This window comes from Montipora capricornis, chromosome 2 (genome assembly GCF_036669925.1).
Source record: "Montipora capricornis isolate CH-2021 chromosome 2, ASM3666992v2, whole genome shotgun sequence".
Classification (NCBI taxonomy): Eukaryota; Metazoa; Cnidaria; class Anthozoa; order Scleractinia; family Acroporidae; genus Montipora; species Montipora capricornis.
This window is the reverse complement of record NC_090884.1, coordinates 10,889,757-10,912,256: the sequence shown is the minus strand read 5'-3', so window position 1 is coordinate 10,912,256 and position 22,500 is coordinate 10,889,757. Positions and strand designations below refer to the sequence as shown.

At 37.2% G+C, this 22,500-nt stretch overlaps 2 protein-coding genes across 3 annotated transcripts in view; one reads left to right on the top strand and one right to left on the bottom strand.

Annotated features, from left to right (window-relative positions):
• Positions 1 to 5,834, bottom strand: part of LOC138038822 (ubiquitin-like modifier-activating enzyme 6) — a 56,611-nt gene extending 50,777 nt beyond the window's left edge. Inside the window, exon 1 of one of the 2 annotated variants that reach the window (XM_068884888.1) lies at positions 5,649 to 5,834. The gene's annotated coding sequence lies outside the window, so the exon portion shown is untranslated. The remainder of the gene's footprint in view (positions 1 to 5,648) is intronic. The other variant, XM_068884886.1, reaches the window with a different exon arrangement.
• LOC138038823 (uncharacterized) overlaps positions 2,475 to 22,500 on the top strand; it is a 31,852-nt gene continuing 11,826 nt past the window's right edge. The window contains exons 1-10 of the mRNA XM_068884889.1: positions 2,475 to 2,795; positions 8,194 to 8,271; positions 9,107 to 9,220; positions 12,820 to 12,876; positions 13,423 to 13,501; positions 13,632 to 13,771; positions 16,698 to 16,786; positions 18,197 to 18,322; positions 19,841 to 19,913; positions 22,364 to 22,463. Coding sequence (XP_068740990.1) covers positions 2,724 to 2,795; positions 8,194 to 8,271; positions 9,107 to 9,220; positions 12,820 to 12,876; positions 13,423 to 13,501; positions 13,632 to 13,771; positions 16,698 to 16,786; positions 18,197 to 18,322; positions 19,841 to 19,913; positions 22,364 to 22,463 — 928 coding nt within the window. The 5' untranslated portion in view covers positions 2,475 to 2,723. The remainder of the gene's footprint in view (positions 2,796 to 8,193; positions 8,272 to 9,106; positions 9,221 to 12,819; positions 12,877 to 13,422; positions 13,502 to 13,631; positions 13,772 to 16,697; positions 16,787 to 18,196; positions 18,323 to 19,840; positions 19,914 to 22,363; positions 22,464 to 22,500) is intronic.

Sequence of the window (22,500 nt, the reverse complement as noted above, 5' to 3'; positions counted from 1 at the left end):
TAAAAGTGCCCCGTGTAACCGCACCTAATCTTAGTCCTTTGAAATTACAAAAGGACACGAAATTACATAAAAAAGTAACTAATAAATGATAAGATAATAATAAACTAAAGATGTACCTGAAGGGTAGATACTCGTCACCGTAACTTTCCTTTCGCTGACCGCGTGTGTCGGGATACAAAGAACGAACAAAAAAGTTTGGTTTGTTCATCCAGTAGCCATATCACGTTGGGCAGCCGTCACCGTCAAAAATACAAGCCTTGTAAACCGTTAAGAATAAACGGGATTGGTCTAACTGTCTTTTGTAGAATGGTTTATCGGAATATGAAAAGGATTATTTAAAACACAAATGGACAAGTCACCTTTGGAGAAATGAAATACCCAAACATTAAATGGTTTATACAGTTCATGATCAGAAACTGTGTAGAGACCCTTGGTGAACTGATTTTCAAATTGCCAAATAAACCTGATGAAGGCTGGTATTGGCCAGCCGAAATCTCGTTAAAATGCATTTTCGCGTTGTTTTATCAGTCGTGCAATAGTCTACTTGACTTTCATAAATACAAAGAAAGCTTAACAATTACATGATGAATTTCAGCCCGGGCGCAAAACGCAAGTTTCCATGAAATAGTTTACTGAGATGGGAAAACACAATAGATGCGCGTGCTCACGTACGTTCCATTTGCAGCCCGGGCTGAAAAAATTATGGGGATTATTACCTGGTTTTTTTCAGCCTACTCGGGCTGAAACCGATCTCCATGTAATCGCCACTTTCATTTTAAGAGGATTTCTTTCAGAACCCGGGCTGAAATTCGCCATGTAATTAGGGAAGCTTCCCCCGGTCAACAAACAAGGTGCGATTTCATTGTTCTGTACCGGACATGTGATTCGCTGGATCTGAAAATGTTGGAATCTATTGTTTCAGCTCTGCCCTCTGATTCGTTTTCAAGCACTCTTCTGAAGATTTTTTTTTACCTCAAGAGATCAAAAAACAATGCGCGAAAATTAAAAAGAAACATGCGCGTTAGCAAAATCAAAGCTACAGATACAGGAAATGTATCTATTGTTCCAGTCACAGGAACAAAAGACCCTTTGTTTCAACAGCCAATGAGGCTCTGGCTGGCACATTAAAGGGGCTGGGTCACGCAATTTTAGGCAATTTCAGCACTGATCGAATGGTCATAGAATTGCATAAAATATCAAAATAACTGTTCAAAACTATAGAAGAACTCTAACAAAACACAGGGAAGCCAAGAAGGGACATGGATGGACAAAACTGGAGAGGATTGAAATGGACTGAATTTGGGTAAATTTGAAAAACGTCGGCCCACCTTTCTTCAAATTTATATCAGTCTCTATCAAAATGTCATTTACACAGCTGGAAAATCATTCTCAGTTGTTATGAGGCCGTGATTTTGCAAATGAAAGACTCTTGCTCAGCCAATTTGACGTTTAAAGCTCATAATTAACACAATTAAACAAAATTACCTAAAATAGCGTGACCTAGCCTTTAATAACAATAGGTGACGTCAACGATATGTTCCATAAGAAAGCGCAAGGGACTCACCACGACTGAAATATAAAACAGGAAACATATTTCAACAGAACCTCCATTTTAAATCTAGCTGGTTTTAAATACTTCCCGTTTTAAAGAGTCCTCATTTTAGATATTATATTACCGCTTTGAAAGATTCCTCTTTTCAAAGTTTCCTGCTTTTAAATATTACCTATTTGCAAGCCTCAGGCAAGCCACCCCAGTCATGCGAAGTCGTATTTAAGTCTACTTCAAATGACGCTGATAAACAGTACCCCGGGAACAGTACCCCTTTTGAAACGGTTAGTTTCAATAACTGCGTGGCTCGCATGTTGACTGCATCGCTCGCACAGCTCGCTGACTCGCGCATTGTACAACCTCTCTGAAGATTCCGCGTTCTTCATTACTGCTACGCCCCAGTTGTTAAATTGCTATTTATATCGGTGAGTCATTATGACCCAGGTGGATTTGTCACGCAACCGAGGAGCGATGTCAATAGGGGTGCAGTTTCTTTGGAGTACCACAGAGGGGTCACCTGTGTTGTACAAAAGGAGTTAAATTAATTAAATTCATGCCAGGACTATTGTATTCACAACAATCAAATCCTCGCACTTTTTGTGTGATTTATGTAATCATAGCGAAAACAATAAAAGATACTGTAAATTTTACCAGCTGATTATGTTTGGGATTATTTCAGAAAAGAACGTCATGTCATACCCCCTGTAAATTGATGCCTGCGCTTGCAAAGCAAAGCAATCAGCTCTCTTTTGCGTCTCTTTTACGATTCCTTCGAATGCCACATAGCTCATAAAGATTATCTTTAATCCCTAAGTCGAGCAAATCTTGGGGATTGCAAAACCTTATACCTATTCAATTACTTCATACGCATTTCTTCAAAAAAAAAAACCCTTTTATCAATGTCACTAGATGAACTTCCTGTTTTGTTTTACGCAATATATGACAGTGGTAAAAACAGCTCAAACATTTCAATCTTGAACTCTTTACCAATTGATGTGATGTATGATTGATCTGGTTAAGTGTGGTTACGTTTACGAATCCAGTCTGACAAAATAGTTTCGCATGTGACTGTGGTTTCTAATTTATCATAAATTTACGCTCGCTGGACTGAAGCGGTCACGGTGTTCCATGATGAACGAGCATTTCAGCTCAAGAGGAAGTTTTTGTCTCTCCAATGGAAACATCAGAACGTCGTAGAGGAGAAAAGTACATGGAGGGCTATTTGGAAGTTAAAGAATCGGCCAAGGTAATTTAATGTATTTTGTTTGTGCAGAATGCGGCTGTTTCAACTGCGCAGTCGACCAGACAAAACTTGAAATGTGTCAAAATGGCTTTAATTTAGGCACCTCGCAAGAGCAGTTTTGATTCCTCTTTGTCTTTGCACAATTTGATCAAGGGGAAAGAGGAAAGAATATCTTTAATTAACTGTTTCTACCGAGCACTTAAATTAGGGGTATCGTTACAGTTTATGTTTTGCGCAAATCTGTGAATTGACCTGTCCACCTTTTTTGAATGTTGATCACATTATCGCTTTTCAAAGGAAACACGAGCCACTTCTGACCATACTTTTTGCCGATATTTACTTATTAATTAACGATGCTGTATCTCATCATTGTTAAAACTATGTTAGTTGATAAACAGATTCATTGAATTTGTGAAATTTTGGCGGCACGCAACAGCGATCAGATGATCTTGACAATTCAGGCAGACTTTGTGAAAAGAAGGTCACGGATCACGTTCGGTTTATTTAGACTGGGAGGAAAAAGGATTATTCGAGGTCACAGCTTCCACATTTTTCAGGCTTAACTCATCGTAGATGCAATATTATCTGTCTTCTTTGGGTCAAGTCTCGTTTTCCGTTAATTCCGTGCCAAATGTCAAAAATTTGTCGGCGACATTCGTGGGGTACTGGCGATCACGACATTGAAAATTTCAGCATAAAAAGGTAAAATCGGTAAAATAATGTATTCGTATGCGTTTGCGTAGATGTGCTTACGGTGGTGTATGAATAAGTTTGAAGCTATATAAGACTTTAAGTCATATCCATGACAAAGATATTTCGGATATTTATAACATCCAGTGAAAATTTGCATGAATGAATAATCTAAGCAAGGTATTAATTTCATACTTTAGGAAAAAACGACGAGTCGAAACCAAGATGTATCAATTTTAACCTAGTTTTCTAAGTGCAGAATTTTCCTCCAAGGAGCATTTCCATCGTTCTCACAACGTTTTGGAGGGAGAGAGACAGCGATCCGGTTTAATGTGACGTCATATGCCCCCCCTCCCCCGCAAATAATTACGTGTACATGGTCAGTTCATACGGAAGTTTTTTGCTGTTTGTGCATAGCAAACATCATCGTAATCGCTGTCAGTAACGCGGAAAGTTGTTTGACAAGCAGTCTAGGATTCTGGAAGGTTTGCAAAGGTAAAAGTTTACGTTTCGTTCCGAGCCGTTCGAATTTGGCTTTGGAATTCCGATCGATGTTGGCATCTTGGATTTTATGTGGTACTCTGCCAATAAGCCAATGATGAATTTCAATTATGCTATCGCATATACCATGTTGGCTTACCTTCGTTGATGGAAATCAAGTTTTAGTGATACAGCTTAATCATCTTTCTGCACAGTGTTAAAAAGGCCTCCATTGCAAATGAGCAATGTCAATTCCGCCGCATGTTTTTTTAGCTTCAAAACACCTTGTAGTTGATTTCCTTCTCCTACGGTCAATTAACTTAAATCAATTTGTTATTCAGTAACGCTCGGTTCTGAATCTTTTCTCTCTGCATTGCATTGTTTATTATTAGCGGCGGACAATTTATCTTTAAAAACTTGCAGTATCGGCGCTTCGTCGATCCTTGAAGCTATTGTTACAGTAGCGCTAGAAACCGGAGCAACCGATAATTTATTAGCTTTAATAAAAGAGATTTGTACACTCAACAACAGTGGACTTTGATGCCATCTCTTACTATGAAGTTTTCTGTCAAATCTCTAGATTTTTCGGTGCCTTAATCTTACGGAACGCTCTCACTGAAGACGAATCGAAGGATACACTGTATCTTATAGGACGAGAACTTGTGCAAGCTGGAAAGGGTGTATTTTTAGCAACGAGTGTTACCGTGATCGAGTTTTTCAAAAGTGGAAGTCCAAGACCAGAAAATCAAGTATTTTAAAGGCGATGGTGTCTATTACTTGTTTAGTCCTAATTTGGTGTGGTACGTTTTATGATGCAATATTTAAGTTCTTTGTCGTCTTGTGATCTTGTATAAACTTTGGACTGTGCATCGAAGAGCAATAAATTCTATTTGGCATGGTTTCAACAGGACATATTAGACGATAAACATGTTTACAATATAGTCGTCTGTAGCTAGCAAATGTGCATGGTAATGTGACGTATTCTTACTTCAAGAAAACAAAGCTGAACAGTATCAGCTCTAGCAGAATATTTCACTGCATTTTTTCAGCTCGAATGAGCTTAATTGTTCTTTTGTCTTCTGAGCAGCTGGTGTTTCATCCTTTTTTGGTGAAAAACGGAGGAGTTAAAGTCCCATACATGTAAGATCCAGCTCCTGACAAATAACCAAACTTTTCACTGTATTTTTTTGTAGTACCCTTTGCTCAAAATTCCTTTAATCTAGCAAGGTCATATGCAACTACATGCTTGCAGAGATCTACCACAACACCAGGGACTCCATGCCCTTCTCTTTGTGAAGAGTGTTTGGATTCTTTATGGCGTTAATAGTTCTTAGCTGAGAAGGCTTGGAAGTTTTACCATTTGCAGATATAATTGCAAAGGCAGCACTTGTAATTGCAAAGGCAGCACTTTCTCTTCAGTTATTAATTTTCAGTGGTACTATGATCGAAGTGTCAATTAAACCTTTTTTTTTTTTTGGATTTCAAAACTATATTAACTAAACACTAAGTGACTCAAGTTGTAAGCCTTAACTTCAAAAAGACACTTTGTTTATTTTAACTGAACTTTTCCTATTTAATGGTCCGCCATTACACACTTTAAAATCTTGAGAGATCTAGAACTGGATCAAGGAGAAAATGATGTCAAAGACTTACTTTAGTTTAAGAATGCAATGCGTTTGTACACACCTGAATTAATATGCAGCGCAGAAGTTTCGGGCTTTCACTTTTCCCTAAGTTCAACCCTCTGAGGTCCAGTTGGTCAGTTCTGAACATGAGTAATGGCGGACCGTGAAATCCAAAACTTACACTCAAAGTAAACAGCCTGTGGATAAAAATCAAAGCTCAAACTTTTGCGGGACAAAAATTTTGTCTGAATGTCAGTCAACTGAACCAACCTTTTGGCTGTACGGTTGGACAAGTTGATGAGCCACTATCAAAGATTGATGTGCCACATTAAACTAATTGCAAAGCTGAGAGTTGATGTCATCAAGCAGTGCTTGAAATTTAAAAAATTCCAGGTTTTCACTGTCTCAAAAGCCGGTCAAGTAAACCCGTAAATTTGGTTGCCCTGATAAATGTTTGGTTTCCCATAGGAAACCCCCTTACGATTAAATGCACGCATGTTGTATACCTGCCAACTCTCACACCTGCGGGTTGAAAACTGCAATCTCACGCCGGCTCACGCTTGCGGGCCAATTTCTCACGCCTGATTGAAAAATGTGAGTTGTTGCCGTCTTGCTTGACATAATTTCAAAATACCGTAAACGTCCATGTATAAGCCGCATCCGTAGATAAGCCGCACCCCGAATTTCGAAGCGCAGATTTTGGAAAAAAATGTAATACAATAAAGTTTGAAGTTCCAGTAATTTTATATTGCTATAAACCAACAAGGACAAACAATCAAGGTTTCACCATAAAGTTGAAATTCCTTCGATATTGAAACAAAACGAACGAATGCTTAGTAGCCAAGCTTTAAATGTGGGGAGGAGTCTGGGCCAGGGCCTGGGTATCATGACCACGTCTATAAAAGATGTACGCGCAATAGGTGAAAAATTTCATGCAGAACAGGAGCTTGATAATGCAGTTGACAAATTTGCCAAGAAGGTGGTCAAGGACAATGAAGCCGTCGGCCATTTACCTCGCGAGTAAAGTGAAAATTAATCGCTTGAAAGAACTCTTGGAGAGCAAGATTCGCCGATAAACACTCGAAGACACAAAGTCGGCTCCTTTAGGAGCCACCACTCATTAAAAAGTCAATGAACAACAGCAACATATTCTCAGTTTCTTTTATGTTTCTTTACTGAGATCTTAAGAAGTTGTATGAATATTAATTAAGATTTTTAATACTCGAAACACAGATGTATCCATGGATAAGCTGCACCCTTGGTTTATGGCTTCAATTTTGTGAAAAAAAGTGCAGCTTATACATGGATGTTTACGGTATGTTAACTCTGACCCACGTAAGGAACGAGAACCATGTGTAAAATGAATAAATGACGATACCTTCCTCGTGAAAAGCACTGGGAGCGGGCTCGCATTTATACGCGTCCTAAGACTGGGACTGGGAAATGCGAGGGCTGTTTTCGCTTTCGTCACAGTTTGCAAATTTGGAAGACTTCGGACGTCTTCGGAAGACTTCGGACTTCTTCGGAAGACTTCGGACTTCTTCGGGAATCTTCGGAAATGATCGTGTCGTCTTCAAGAATCCCAGCACTCCCAGGATAAAAATCTCACGCCTAAATCTCAGAAAAAGTTGGCAGGTATAATGTTGAGATGTTGGAGCTTGAGTATCCAATAGTTCTAAGTGTGCACCTGTGTTTTTTTTTGGTGGAAGTCTGGGGGTTTTTTTGTCGCATTTTCAAAATCCTTTGCCAGCTACATGTTGGTTACATTGAATTTTCCTATGTAACAGTTTTGTGTAAAAGCGCCAGATATTCAAAACATTGGAAAATGCTCAACTGCAGCAAATTCATTATTGTTAATTTTACACTACTATCTAACATAGACAGGCTTGGGAAATTAATTTTCTATTTTTAGCTGGGTTGTTCATAATTTGTCTTTTCTTCAGGTAACCAACCTTTTCAGTTTGCCAAAATCTAGTCGCCCGGTAAACTTTCTGGTCGTCTAGGATGACCGGACAACTGCCAATTTCGAGCACTGACTGTATGTTTATCGTTCAGAAATGGCTGTTAGTATGTGCAAACTTGGCGCTCTACAAATCTAATTGCAAATTATGATCTAAATTAAACTTAAACTAGATATTAATGACTGCCACTTACAATGTGACGCACCTTATCGTGGCCACCCAACAAACTTTCACATTTGACAATTACTTGTAAATACGTCAAATAAAACAACCCATTCAACAGTGTTCAACTACAACAGTGCGAACTTTGCGAGGAGGGATGACTGTCAATCAAATTCGCTCACCCTCATTGGCGTATAAGTTTTAAAAAACTTTGTTAGGTGGCATCGGTAAGGCGCGTCGCACTGTAAGCACTTAAAGGTAGAAAACATATTTACATGGTGACATTTACATTGTAGGACAAACTACTTAATTAAAGGAATCAAACATTAACAAGTAAAAGAAAAGTGAATTTTGTCTTCAGCACAAAAGGGGAAAACCATTCAAATGCAAAGTTTATTTTGGCAACAAACAGATTATAATTTATTCCTCAAACGAAACTGCTTGGTCATTTTTATTGTTAAATTCATTCATTTTTTATTTTAGTGGGTCATTCACTGGGTTGTTGTTCGTGGATCTCAGCTGTTTTTCTTCAAGGATTCAAATACTCAAAATACAGAAAATGTAAGTCAGCACTGCATGTGAATTACACATATTCAGAACTTTTGTTTTTCCGTTAACAAGGGACTGAATTTTTGTGCAATATTTTGAACAAGTATTGACTCTTGTCACTTTACTTTATTTGTGAATCATTTATGGTCAATGCATGCTCACATTCAAATAGTGTTTACCACACATGAAAAAAGTTAACTGGTTGTCGTGACACAACGTGTGTGGTATCAGAAGTTTGCTTTGTTGGATTGCCATGCTGGTGATTCCATTTATTGGGAGACTGAGGAAGTATCAGAGCAAGGATCAACTTGTAAAAAGATGATGGTCTATGTTTTTGTCATGTCGGGCTTGGATTATTGTAACGTAACAGTTTATACTTTGACCTACCTTAGTAAGGAATAAGTGCAACATGTTCAGAATGGTTCTGCACGCTTGGTTTCGGGAATAAGAAGATCTGATCAAATTATAAATATTGGTGCATATGCATTTATTTGTCTTCACCACTTGTCAAATATCAACCGGTTTATTTACTCTGTTCATTTGATGATTTTCTTTACAAGTTCCTCCTGTTATATATTAACTCATTTTCGTATTATGCACTGAAAATCTGGAACAGTTTACATTGTACTTAATGAAATCAAGTATTCTGAATCTGTTTCTATTTTTAAGCAACATTTGAAAACTTTTCTTCTTAGAAATTCTTATTGTAGATAGTTCATGTAGATTAATCAGACCATTGTAAGTGCATTGAAAATTCTTTAAATGGACCATAAAAACCTACAATAATAATAATGATGATGATGATGATTATTATTATTATTATTTAAATATGGAAATTTTGTTCTAGATTAAAGGCCATGTGGATTTAGGGCTGAGCTCAACCTTTAATGGTGGTAAAAAGAGCAAAGGCAAATTTGAATTTGAAATCAAGGGAGAACAAGGCAAGAAATATTTATTCAGGGTAAGGCTGAATACATGTACATTTTTCATGATTGTATTCTTGACTAGTAAATGAGCAAATTACATGTAGTAATAAAGCTTGGTGTTATTCTTTAATGATCCCAGAAGGACAACAAAGCTTATAACTTGAGGTGGTAGAACCAGTTTCACCACTTTTAGATATCTTCTTATTAGATGGGTTATAACTTCTATACTGTATCACATACAGTAACAGCAATGTTATGGTACCACATAAAACACCAATTATTATAATAATTTGCTTAACAAAATGCTCCCACCATTCTGACGTAATAGATTATCATGGCAACATGAGAGTCAGATCCAAAAACACCCTATACGGTATTTTGTCTTTACTTGCTTATATCTCAAAAATAAATGTGTTGGTGACCCCCATTTTTTATTTAAGCAATAGACCACAAGTTTCTATGGTTTATAGGCTCATAAGCCATGCGGGATGTTCGTAGAACACGAGAAGAATTCGTAAATCACGAGCCGCAGAAGAGTTATTTTATTATGAATTCTTTGAGTGTTTTTCCAACATCCCAAGTGGTTTATCATGCCTATAAATTAAACTATAGAAACCTGTGGTCTATTGCTTTTATATAATAATTCAGAAGACAGGCGATTTTTCCATGAGTTTACTGGCACAATAAAACATAGCTGATTGACCAATCAGAGCATGTGCATTGATTTGGTTATCATATAATGTAGAATAGTAATAAGCAATTTAAAATATAACTATCAGCAAAATTTTAAAAAAATATTGGGAGCCAATAAAAAATTATTTTCAGAGCTACTTTAAGGTAGTCCTGAATTGGCTTCCAAGAATTTGTTTAAACTTTGTCGATAGTTCTTTCTCAAATGGCGCTCACCGAGTTCATTTTTGAGATATAAGCAAGTAAAGACAAAATATACATGTAAGGTGTATTTGGAGAGCTTTCATGTTGCCATGGTAACCTATCATGTCACAATTTTGGGCACATTAATTTTTGTTAAACAATAATTACTTGGAATACCTGAAAGGTATCTGAGTTGTAATCTGGGTATAATTTAGTTTTCTGTGGAGCAAAAAGACAATAGAATTACGAGGCACTGATTTCATTGGCTAATTAAAAAGCAAAGTACTACACACCTCTGAGCAATAAATTTGACCTCCCTCTGTGAAAAAACAACTGCAACAATAACAAATGAACACAGCCGCGAAGGAGAAGATTTCCGATATCGAGAGACTTGAAACAGCCTCACGTCTTAGAGAATTCCATGAAAATAGGAGTTTATAACGTGCAGTGCAGCAACCAAATGATGGGTTCTACGTTGCGGCTTCAGTGTGACTCATTTAATTTCGTTTGCTGATTGAAAGCGCATCTTCCACGAGATGGCAAATGACGCTAAAACGTGAATATGCTGAATTCAGCCTTCTGGAAATGTTATGAATAAGATATTTCGTCTAATCCTGCCTGTTGACAACATGACGAAATCGAAAGTACAGAACCTCCAGCAACGGTATGTTATAAATGGCTGAAAATTATTGGTTTCTTTCTGCCGCAGCTGTTCTTTGTATGAACATCATCCGCCGATGTCATTTTTTTTCTTTTAATTAATTGCTACAGTTTCTTGATCTGCATGTTAGCTATCTAGAGCTGGAGGTCACCGGCCGCGTTATTCACAACTCTGTTAATTTGGAAACTTTGCAGCTGGATACCGGTTTTCACTTACATAAAAAAAAGTATGTGAATTACAAGAATAGTTTTTCACTCGTTGTCTATGTTGCTACACTGTGATTCACCCGCCTTTGCCTCGCGGGCTTCTTTCACGTGAAACCAGTTTACAGTGTATCTGATGTCACGCTACATACTAGATCCCGCAAAAATAGACATTTCCATTCCAACAACCTGTTCCAAGACGTACTACTCCTATAGCTATGTCACCTGTTGAATTTATTTGCGATTGTAAACATTAAGCGATTTTCACTGGTACATTATCACATTGGTACATTTTCACTGGTACATTATTATGAATGAGCAACTAGCTGCAGAAACATTTACTTGTTTTGTTTCGTACTTAGCAAATTAAAAAATAGGTGCTCGAGAGGCGCATGTGACTACTGCGGAGATGGACAAGGGGAAAAGAAGTAAAATATTCTGTTATGTGAATAGGGGTGGCTGAATTGTGGGAATTGATTCACCACAGCTTTCATTCGATTGTTTCTCGACCATTGAAAAACTCACGTGCAATAGATCATATTCACTGTCACGCAACAAAAAAATAAATTCGAAACGTTCAATGAAAAAGGCCAATAACTTGGAATGTTGCCGGAAACAAACTTAGAAACCACCTCTCCAATTCTTAGATCTGTGGGGTACATCGTTTCTGAGCTATTTGTCGAAGCGTTTCACACAACTTTACAACAGAGTTTTATGTAGGTGGTGGATCAAAGTGCTCCGACATCTGGACTTCACTTTGCCATGAAAGCGCTTACTTTTCGCTCATGAAATAAAATACATATGTATGAACAAATCTCCTAATGTACTTGAAAGGCTCAAACTGCTGAGACTCATAGTGATAGACATTTTTTCAATCAAATAGCTTGGTACCACAGTGTCACGTAAACTGCTTAATGTGACAATTTAAAATATGAAGTTCAAAATACTGTATTTTCGAAACTTAAGACGTCACAGAACTTGAAACTTGGAAAAACATTTATTTCTCTGGCATATTTAACCTCCTATAGATAACAATTCAGAAGACCTTGCTAATATATGATGATCTCACTGTGAAACCATCTATAGTTTGACTATTACGTGCTAGTACTTCAAAGCTTTGTTTATCTCTAAGACGGGATCAATCTTGCTAAAAATGTTTTTCCTTTAAGGGCTTTTGCGTTCCTTCAGCGGCTTCATTAAACGCGCAAACGGTCTCGGTTGGAAAAAAATACGAAAGCTACGAGAAGTAACTGCTCTAAGAATGAAAATTTCACTTCAAATTACAGAACCGTATTCTTCACAGATCATCATCTGTGAACCTGGAGCACCTGAACATTTTGTTTGTCCTCGCGAACTATCGGCGAATCATTGTACTGTTTACAGAGTCCGAACTTTGGTAATCTTTGTATGCGGATTGGCTCCGAAGTGTATTCTAGTGTTACATAGTCATTTTCGGAAAACTAACGCGATGGCAATAGTGACTACGCGCATGCGCAGTAGTCACAAAAACTACCTTTTCCAAAATGTATCACCCTACTTCTGCGGCACATGGTATTCGGAGTAAACACTTAAAAAAGCATCTTGTTGGCATTTCATATGGTACCATAGCATTGCTGTTATGTGATACAGTGTTGTAATGACAACTCTTAAAAGTAGTGAAACTCATATTTCAGCCACCTTAAAAGATTATTTCAACTTTTAGAGAAATCTGTTATTAAGAAAAATCTCAAGATTACACTGTATATGTAGTTAGCAGCACTGGTTGTTTGTCTCATGACAGAACTAATAATAGTTATTATCCTACTTTTGACATCACTACCTGTGATATATTTATTTATTAAATTTCTGAATCACTTTTGTAAACTTACGGTAACTTGTATTATTTTGATGTTTACAGGTTGGTTCTGAGCCTCTACGTCTCCAGTGGATTCACTCATTGAGGCTTGCTGCTAAGGTATTTTTGGCGTTAAGTCTGAGTTGGATCGACTGTTTGAGAGCATGCCTACATGGATGCAGTTAAACTATAGTTTTCTGTATAAATTAATTTCATGCATTATTCCAAGAACAATCATCTTATTGTTCGTATTTGAATCAATTTGTTAGTATTTTAGTATCTTCTTACTTTCAATATTATTAACATCAAAAGATGTGTGTATACCTGCATGCATTTTCACTTATGTCCTTGTTTTCCTCCACTGAAAGTTCTCAATTGACAACATAGACTTTCGAAAAGTCCTTCGTCTAGATACACCGCTCATCTAAATCACGATTCGCTCAAAAACATATTTACTCCTGGGATTATCGTGAGGTCGACTTGTGGCAAGTCTATTGACAACAGGATGCAATTCAATTCAAAGTTGGTTTGTATTTTGTTAATCAAGTAGTGAACTTTCAGTATAGTACTCCCCACTACATAAAAACAATTGCATGCACATGCAGTGCGTGTAGTTATATTTCGAGGAAATATTTGAGAATTTTCATTAATTTTGTTTGCTTTTAGGGAAAGTCAACACCACCTCAGTTAGGTCTTTTAGAAGAAACTGGTGAAAAAGAGAAAGTCAGCAACCAATACTCTGAAGGTTTGCTTGCCTCTTGTTGCATAAATACTTCAATTATCAGTGAAATAAAATAATTATTATGTTATTATAATGGTTAACTTTTAAGAATTACCTTGATTATGAACCATTCCTTGTCATCTTTCTACTTTAGTTCCCATCTTGACATGTTCTATAAAACCAGATATCTGTGAGGTGACAGATCAGGAAATGCATAAAATGTTTGGGAAGAAACATCATTCATTTGGCAGCCATTGTAAAAACTTGTTGCGAAGCAAGAGTTCTAAGAGAGAGGTAGGGATAGCGATCATTGTTATTAATTAGTGGGTCGATCCTTTGGAACCTGCTCCTTAAGTGCCTGTTTACAGTATATGTCAGGCAAGCCAGCCCAGTTAGGCAGGCTGCCCTGCTTTGCTGAGATCTCAGCTAAATTCCCATTTTCTTTGGTAAAATCTCACTTCATTGCGGGCCGGCCTACTTGCCAAGATCCCAGTCTGAGCTGCCAAGATCTTGGCAAGCTGGGCTGAAAAATTCTCATATGAATGGTCCAGCCTGGTGTGCCAGGATGAAAAATTGTCATGATGAATGGGTTGCCATGAAAATGCAGCCAGATTACAGGATTATTTTTGCATCTTTTGTTTTAAAATGCCATTCCATTATTGCTAGGGCTAAAATGACCCTTCATTTCATACCAAAACAAGAAAACTTACCAGTTACCCTTTGCATGACTTTGATGGTTACAAGGCACATAAACAAATTCCTGAAATTCATCCCGTTAGACCTTACTGGAATCACCCGTTTACAGGGCCCCCTAACCAGGCTGACTCGCCTCATGTAAATAGGCCCTAGGTGTTTGCTGACTTGCTTACTCATAACATCAAACTACAGCCATGCCAGAGGTCCGGTCCTCTTAGTGCAGTAATTGGTTAATGTATCTTATCAGTCTTGTTTTGATGTGTAGTATCGTGGAGTATTTTTACAATTTTTAGGAATACTCAGCGATACTACACACCAAACATCTTGTGCACTAAATTTTTGGCAAGTGAATTGTAAACAACTGAGAACGGGGCAAATGTCATCACCTAAACTAGTCAAACTGGTTCTCTACTGTGCAATAACCAAGTGTATGTACAGTAACAAACTGTACAATATCATGGTATATTTGTACTCGTTTAGTGCATTTTCTGTACAATAACTAATACAGTTGACCCTATAATATTTGCCAAAAACCATTATGACTTGTTGCTAAAATAGAACAAAGATTACGTAATTATTATTTTATTTTGTTCCTGTTATGTCAAAGTAGCTGTGGATCCATGAGGCGATAGCCGAGTGGATCCGCAGACTACAGTACTTTGACAATGTTATGACAAAATTCATTGTCAATAACAGGACAGACGCATGAAAAACTGACACCAGTTTGTTTTTTACAATTATAGCAAAAAGGCAGAGGAATCAAAATTAAGTCAAAACACCAGAAGAGCGCAAGACAAAAATGCGAAAAACTTCAATTTTCTTCAAGCTGACACCACCAATATTGTGTCTATTTTGCATAAATTATGAATTTATGTGTCTGTCTGGTTATTGACAATAAAAATTAGCCAATGAGCGTGCAAGAATTTTGCAGTCATTGTAAAATAACTCATTGACTTGTGGGAGTGAGACTTAACAGATTTTACTCCAATACCAGGTGATTTTACATGGGGAGTCAGAGGGTCAACAACACCTACATCCGTGACTCAAAAACTGTCGCCTTTAACCTATTGACTCCTGGGAGTGAGACTCAATACATGTAGATTTTACTCTGTCTAATGCCAGACGTACGCATTAAAGGGAAAATCTTACCTTTACCTCTTTGCTTTGAAAGCCACTCCAACAGTCATTGATCAAGCTCGGGATGCACTCCCCGATATTCTCCCCATTAACCTCCCCGTTGAAGAGATTTGCTTGATCTTTCCTCGTGTGATGGACGATCGACTAGCTTATGCCGTATTCTCTAGCGATCTCGGAGTTATTTTTTACAGCTTCTGCTTCAGCGACTATTTTAAGTTTAGAGGCGAGGTTGCAAGGTTTTCAGTCGAATGGCTTTTTATAAAATGCTTCACTTGTACAAAGACATGTTTTCAGTGAGGTCAGCAATTGTTTTAATAATATTCGTCACCTCGATCACGATCACGTAGCTTGTTTGTTTCTAATCTTTTGCGTTCATTTTATTGCTTTGAGTATAGTTTTTCAGTCAATGTCAGTTTTTATAAATTTTACCAAAAATTCCATGATCAATAATAAACATCAAGACCCAAAATGGTTCTGGGCTTATAGCCAAGTATTATGCATTTACAACTTGTGTTGATCAAGTTGATTTTTTGTGTAACAAGTTTGCGGTCTCGGCTTATAGCCAAGCTCGGCTTGTAGCCAAATAAGTACCGTAACGGTAAGCTATTAACCCTCTTACCCCTAAACTGGCCCACATTGACAAGTAAGATTGTCTGGCATTTGACAGAGTAAAATCTATGATGATCCCCACTCTCTCCATTCAATGTTGACTTCATGGGGGCTCTTATGCATTATTAAAACCCAGCACGGTAACTAGGAGCTTTTGGGGAGGAGAGAACTTGGCAAGTGTAGGAATTAAGGATCATGGCAGATTGGACTGTGTTCTGATACTTAATGAAAAGGGATTGGTGTTACAAAAATGTTCTTATATAAATGCTCTTTATGTTGTTGTTAAATTAGACTATTTTGGTTATTTTTTCGAGTTCCTTTTTAAGAAAAATGAATGCTTTGTGAATAATGGAGTGTGTGAGTGATTCTTTAAATTTGGGTCCATATACAAAGGTTTTTGCTGTAATGGCAAAGTATGTGGTGCCTCAGTAATGACGCCTGCAGTTGGTTGTCTAGTCTATTGTTCTCCGAGGAGAACTATAATAGTACTACATGAACTATGTATTAGGGTAACTGCAGTCACCTATCTCATAGCAAAAAAAATACGAAGCCATGTGGACAATAAAGAAATCACACCCTGTTTGCAACCTTGGAAAAGATGTAGAGGATGGTGTGCACTGACGTTTATGATGGCATTGTCTGGCCTCATGTTTAATTATAAATATACTATTAGGTAGCTCTATCTAGATCAGACACTGCAAGTTATATCATTCATTGTCGGTTGTGTTTGTAGATGTGGCAACACATTCACATTATTTTATGGTTATGTTTATGACAGAAAGACCGCCAGCCTGTGTCGGATGGAATAGAAGCATCACCAGAACCTTCAGAACCTTTTTATGATACCTTTCCTGATGAAAAGCCTGCGTAAGTACATGTACAGTGTACATACAAGCATCCTCTCACAGACTGTTTCTTTTATTTTTCAATTTTAAAACTCTTTCATTCTTGAAGATGGCTTCCATTGACTAGTAAAGCATTAAATTGTTGGATTCAAAGTCTTTTTTTCAGGCCTTCTGATAGGGTGCGATGAAAAAATGCAAATTGTGCAAAATTTGCAGGGCAGATTTTGCGATTAGAAAGGCCAATTATGTGACAAATATTGTAAATTATCCGATTTTTTTCTGAGCAATTTTAAGCTTGTTTTTCAAGGTTTCAGGATAAAAAAAACACGTTTTTACTGCCCTAAAGATATTTTGAACATACCGGTTAAGGGAACAGTAATTTTGAATCTTGATTGACATTAGTTGGGACAAGTAAAAAAAATGAGGTCTTCTGCACTATTGGTGCACCACGTTAAAAGTTGAAAGGACACAGCTAACATGCCAAATGAATGATCAATAATATTATTAATATTCCTGTATGCTACGACTAGCTTCTTACACTTTGTTTTTGTGTTCAGTATTATATTTCTGAACAAATTTGCTAATTTGAACAAAGGGCGTGTTTGTGTTACACCAATTGGCGACTCTTTAAGAATGAGACTTGTACCAGGCCCCCCACATGCAAAATAATGCCTTGAACTTTGACTATTTACAAAATTGAAGGTAACAAAGGCTTTTTAGCCATTTTCCAAGGTAAATCATCTTAAAAATGGCATATTTATGCAGGAACTCCTGAGAAACTTGTTGATTTATGTTTTATTTTATGAATTTTGTGCATTCTTTTCTGAATCATGTGATTTTTTGTGAATTGTGCGATCGGATACGATTTGAGGTCGATTGTGCGAAGTCGCACCGTTGCATAATATCAGAAGGCCTGTTTTTTACATCAAAAAACCATTCTTATGGGTGGTAGTGAAAATTACATTACTATTTATAATAATATTATTATCAAGATCCATGTTCTCTAGCTCTGGTGTCCATGTATATCAAGGGGCATCTTCCTTAGTTTTCACAGCTCTGAGTGTTGTCTCCAGAATATAATGACTTTGTATGTTAGCTGTCCAACAAAGATTGTCAAAAGAATGTTCAGCAATTTTGATTGATAACTCTTGCCACCCTGTTGACTTGTGCAGTTTTAAATGAATCTTTATATTGGTCAAATTTTAGAGATTTGGTGGCCTCTTAATTAATAGGGTTCTTGAAATCCAATGAAAACTAAAATTACCGGTAATTGTTGTGACACATGTTACACGTACTTTCATGTGACAATAAAATTATTATTAGACTACATGTATGCCTTATAATGAAATAAAAAACATAACACCCTGGTTTAACTTGATAAGTAAACAGCACTTGCTGAGAATACTGGTAACCAGTCTTGCCATTTTTGCAGCTGGTATTTTGGCAAGTTAACAAGAGAACAATCAGAAGAAATGCTGCAGAAATGTGGAGCAGGAAGATATTTAGTCCGTGATAGTGAGTCTGTTAACAAACCTGGAGCTTACACTCTTTCACTAAAGTGAGTTATCATTGTAATAATAATATTATTATTTGCAAGGAAAGTAGTAATTATACTTTAATCCTTACAAATAACTGTAGAAAATGGTGTGAACATGAGGCTGTGTACTTCTGGGAATTATGGGCCTGAATGATGTTTGGAATTTCTCAAAATTGTGGCCAGTGCAATTTGAGAACTTTCAAATCGTCATGAGTGGCCATAAATCATGAAATGCTCAAGCAAGTTCAGATGATTTTTTTATTTATTATAAACCGGTACTCCGGAAACAAAGTTACTCAATTGCTGTATGTCCACAGCAACTTCCATGTTGCACTAGCCCTAGGACCAAAATATTTAAAATATATTTTAAAAAACTTTTAATCAACCTTACAGAATAATTTAAGGAAAGCAAGAAATATGGGCAGGAGCAATTAATTAATGTTCCTTGCAAATTATCACATGTTACTTCAAGTCCAAAAGCTTTTATACACCGGCCTCTTTTCCAAAATGGCCGCCATTTAGTATTCTTTTGTTTCCATGCAAATTGGTACTTTTGGCCTCATTCAAGGTTAAATATTCTTTTTTATTATATGGCAAAGCCAGTCTTGGGCAAATCGCAGCACTTTGATTGGTTCTTTCTCAGTCGGGATTTTGCAGTATGGACCATTTCCGTGGAAAAGGTCCAAGCCATGTATTTTTGCTTTGGAGCAAAGCCGGCAAATTCATAATTTGCAACCAAAACAGCGAAAAAAAAAACTGTGAATATTGTCATTCTTCACAGTGAAACTACCAGAAGAAGCTAAAAAGATTAAAAAGCTAAAAAAATAAAAAGCTAAAAGATAAAAAGCTAACAAGATTGATTGCACCGGAAGTGCATTTTACTATCAGAAACTGAGTGCCATAATGAACAACTTACTGTACTAACCGAGCTTGCTCGGGCCGTACTGGGGAATATTCGTCCTCGGTCGTGGCAGTACGGACCTCGCATGCTCGGTCCATACTGCCATGACCTCGGGCCAATATTCCCCAGTACGGCCCTCGCGCTCGGTTAGTAAGCGGTTAGAATTTTACATTTGAAAGCGAGGTCATAAGGGCCAATTTGCATGGAAACAAAAGAATACTAGAATGGCGGCCATTTTGGGATAAGGTGTATAGCTGCTTTTAATACATACATGTATGTACATGTAGGTAGTTTTGTTCTTTATAAATATATTACAGTAAGAAAAGCAAACATTTTTTATTTCAAACGAAGGTCACTTTCATGCACACTGTACATGTACCTAACTTGATTATTGCACTTCTTCCAGATATATTTTGTGGCATTGTTAGCGTTGAATGATTCCTGAGAAACCACCTTAAGTTGTTTCGGAAAATTTCAAGAGCTGCCAATAATTATTTAGACTTGCCACAAGTCGACCTCACGATAATCCCAGGAGAAAATGTTTTGGCGCGTGTATCTAGACGAAGGACTTTTCGAAAGTCTAATAATTATTGTAATAACCTTTTTCTTTCTTTTTTCCCCCTTCTTTTATATTGTAGACACAGAGACAGATGTCGCCACCACAAAATAGAGACATTACCTGATGGGAACCTTGTTATTAAACAACACGAGGTTGGTGGCAGATTAAATCACTACATAAGCTTTTGCCATTTCTAAAGTTTAAGTAGTGTGTCCATTTTATCCATTTGAAAGTGTCTTATTCATCATATGTTCTAATAAAAGCCAGTTACCAGCGGTCTACCACCACTTATAGGGCCTCTTTAAACCGTTTGTTTAGCTAAGACCATGCTCTTGTGTTTGACTTTGAGCTGTGATCCACACTGCCTATTTCACCATTTCCAGCCCCCTAATGAAAATGGTTATTGTTTTCATTATATTTCACTCCGTAGGTATCGAAACCTCTGTTACTCATCCAATTTATCAGTAGGATTTAAATTACATACACCAGCACTTTGGTTTTGTCGGAAGAAGACTAGCAAGTCTAATCAATTTGCTGTTATCCATGTGAGAGCAGCACCTCTTTTCTCAGTTATTTTAAGTGTTGATCCAGTCAGAGTTAACACCCATATCCTGCTCCATGTTAAGTCTAAAGCTCAACCATCTGCAGAGCTGACTGGTCGCCAATCAGAACAATAGAATGGCCCAAGGGTTCTGAAGTGAATTTTGGAAGTCCAATGCAATAACTGCCATGCCTGACGTCTGTAAGAATTTATTTTCCTCATTTCTTTTATCCTATACAGGGCTCAAAGTTTATTTTTGGCTTTGGAAGCTCTTGTGCTACCAATTGCATATTTCTAGGCGCACTGCCAAAATTTTAGGCGCACAGCAGAAAACATTAGCACAGCTTAAAATAATGGGAACACCTGTTCCAACAGAAAAGCAGAACTTAAGACATTATTACGTCATCTTCACCTTTTTGTATTTTATTTTAATCCTGTGTTTGTTGTTTTAACTAGTAAGGCTGACTTACTTTTCGTTTGAGACAGCGATAAAATTCTTGTGGTTTTTAATTCAACTTGACCTCTCAATTTCAACAACAAATTATTATTACATGTTATCATGTTAAAGTACATTCAAAATAACAGAAAAGCTTCCATCTTGTATTTCCTTTTCAATGTACACTTGTAACCAAAGAAAGTGTACTTGAAAACCGGATTCGACACACAACTTCGTAATTGATAATAGACGCGTAATTCGATGATTCCATCCGGTCACCAAGGTGAGACTTTATGCTGTCCCAAATAGCAAATAGTTTCTGCGCATTTGACGTTGATGTCGTAGGCAGCCATGTCTCGCGCATTCCTTTACAGTAATTCTGCTGTTGTTAAGTGAGCCTACACAACATGAAGCATGACATGAGGATTCGATCGCTAAGTACCCGCCGCACATGCTTTCGACCCATGGCAGAGTTCTCTTCGGCTGTACTCTACAACCCAGCGAACACAAAACGAAAAGGGACCTCTGCTAGCAGGGAACCATTGACTATGGATGAAGTGGATGCACTGCATTACTCGAATTCGTTTAACCCCCCTTTTTGAAATTTGTATATTTTTCTTTTCTTGCTCGTTGGCATTATCGCGGACTGGTATAGTGATGCAGTATCATTCGAGGCAGATTTACTCGCTTTTGTAGAATGTGAAGGCTGGCTCTTTACAAGAAAATTATTGGATACAAGACAATACAAGCGCGATGACTTAAGTGGGATGTAATTCACTTTTTTAATAATTTTTTTAACTTGGAGAAAAAGGCCCATATTTTTGACCCTCTCTTGACCATCCATTATCACAATAAGCATGTGCTTTATTTGTAGTTTTCATTTGCATGTGTCAGCGGAGTTTTAACAAAACAGAAGAGTATGAGATGGAATGAAACATCAATGGGAAAAATGGACCTTCACCGGCGTTGGGGGAATTTGTTGAGAAAACTGATGGCAAACAAACACAAACAAACACACTGACGAAAGGAAAATAATTTAACTTTATTATTTAAGGCCAGATTTTGTTATGTATATCTGTTGATTGATGTTTTTGTTTTGTGACGTACCACTTGGAGTACGCAAGTATAGTCAGGTGAGAAACTAGACAAAAAATTCAATCGCACTGTACTTGAGCTTTTAAGGCACGCAAGTGCAACCACACATGATTTTTTAGGCGCACAACCAAAAATTTAGTTGCATGTGCGACCATTAGGTCGCTAACTTTGAGCCCTGCTATAGTATAGCACCCACTTTTTCCATGCTAATTCAAAAATTTTGATCTGTGGTTATGTATTGCTTGGAACTTACTATTAGTTGTAGAACCTTGTGCAGGCCCTTGTGTTCCTTTGTAGCAGTACAGTCCGGGTAATAATGAAATAAATGTATACTTGAAGGGCAGGTTTTAGACAAAATGAAGAAGTGATCTTTGCACTTAAATCTGCATGGACAATTTAAGCAATAACATTGTCTCCTTTAGACACCTGCAAAAGAGGCTTGCATACTGTAGTTTTGCATCCTGTCTTTCAACTGTGGTATAGCTGTAATGCTGTAAATCTTTTGGCAGACCCTTTTTTTTTTTCCATAGGATAAACCTTTCCCAAATCTGGTAATGTTAATGAACTACTTTGTAAAAACCCAAGAAAAAGACATCACTTTGTTACCAGTAATTTGTGAGGAAAAACAAGGTACGTGTATCAGTTAATCACCTGTTCAATGTATACA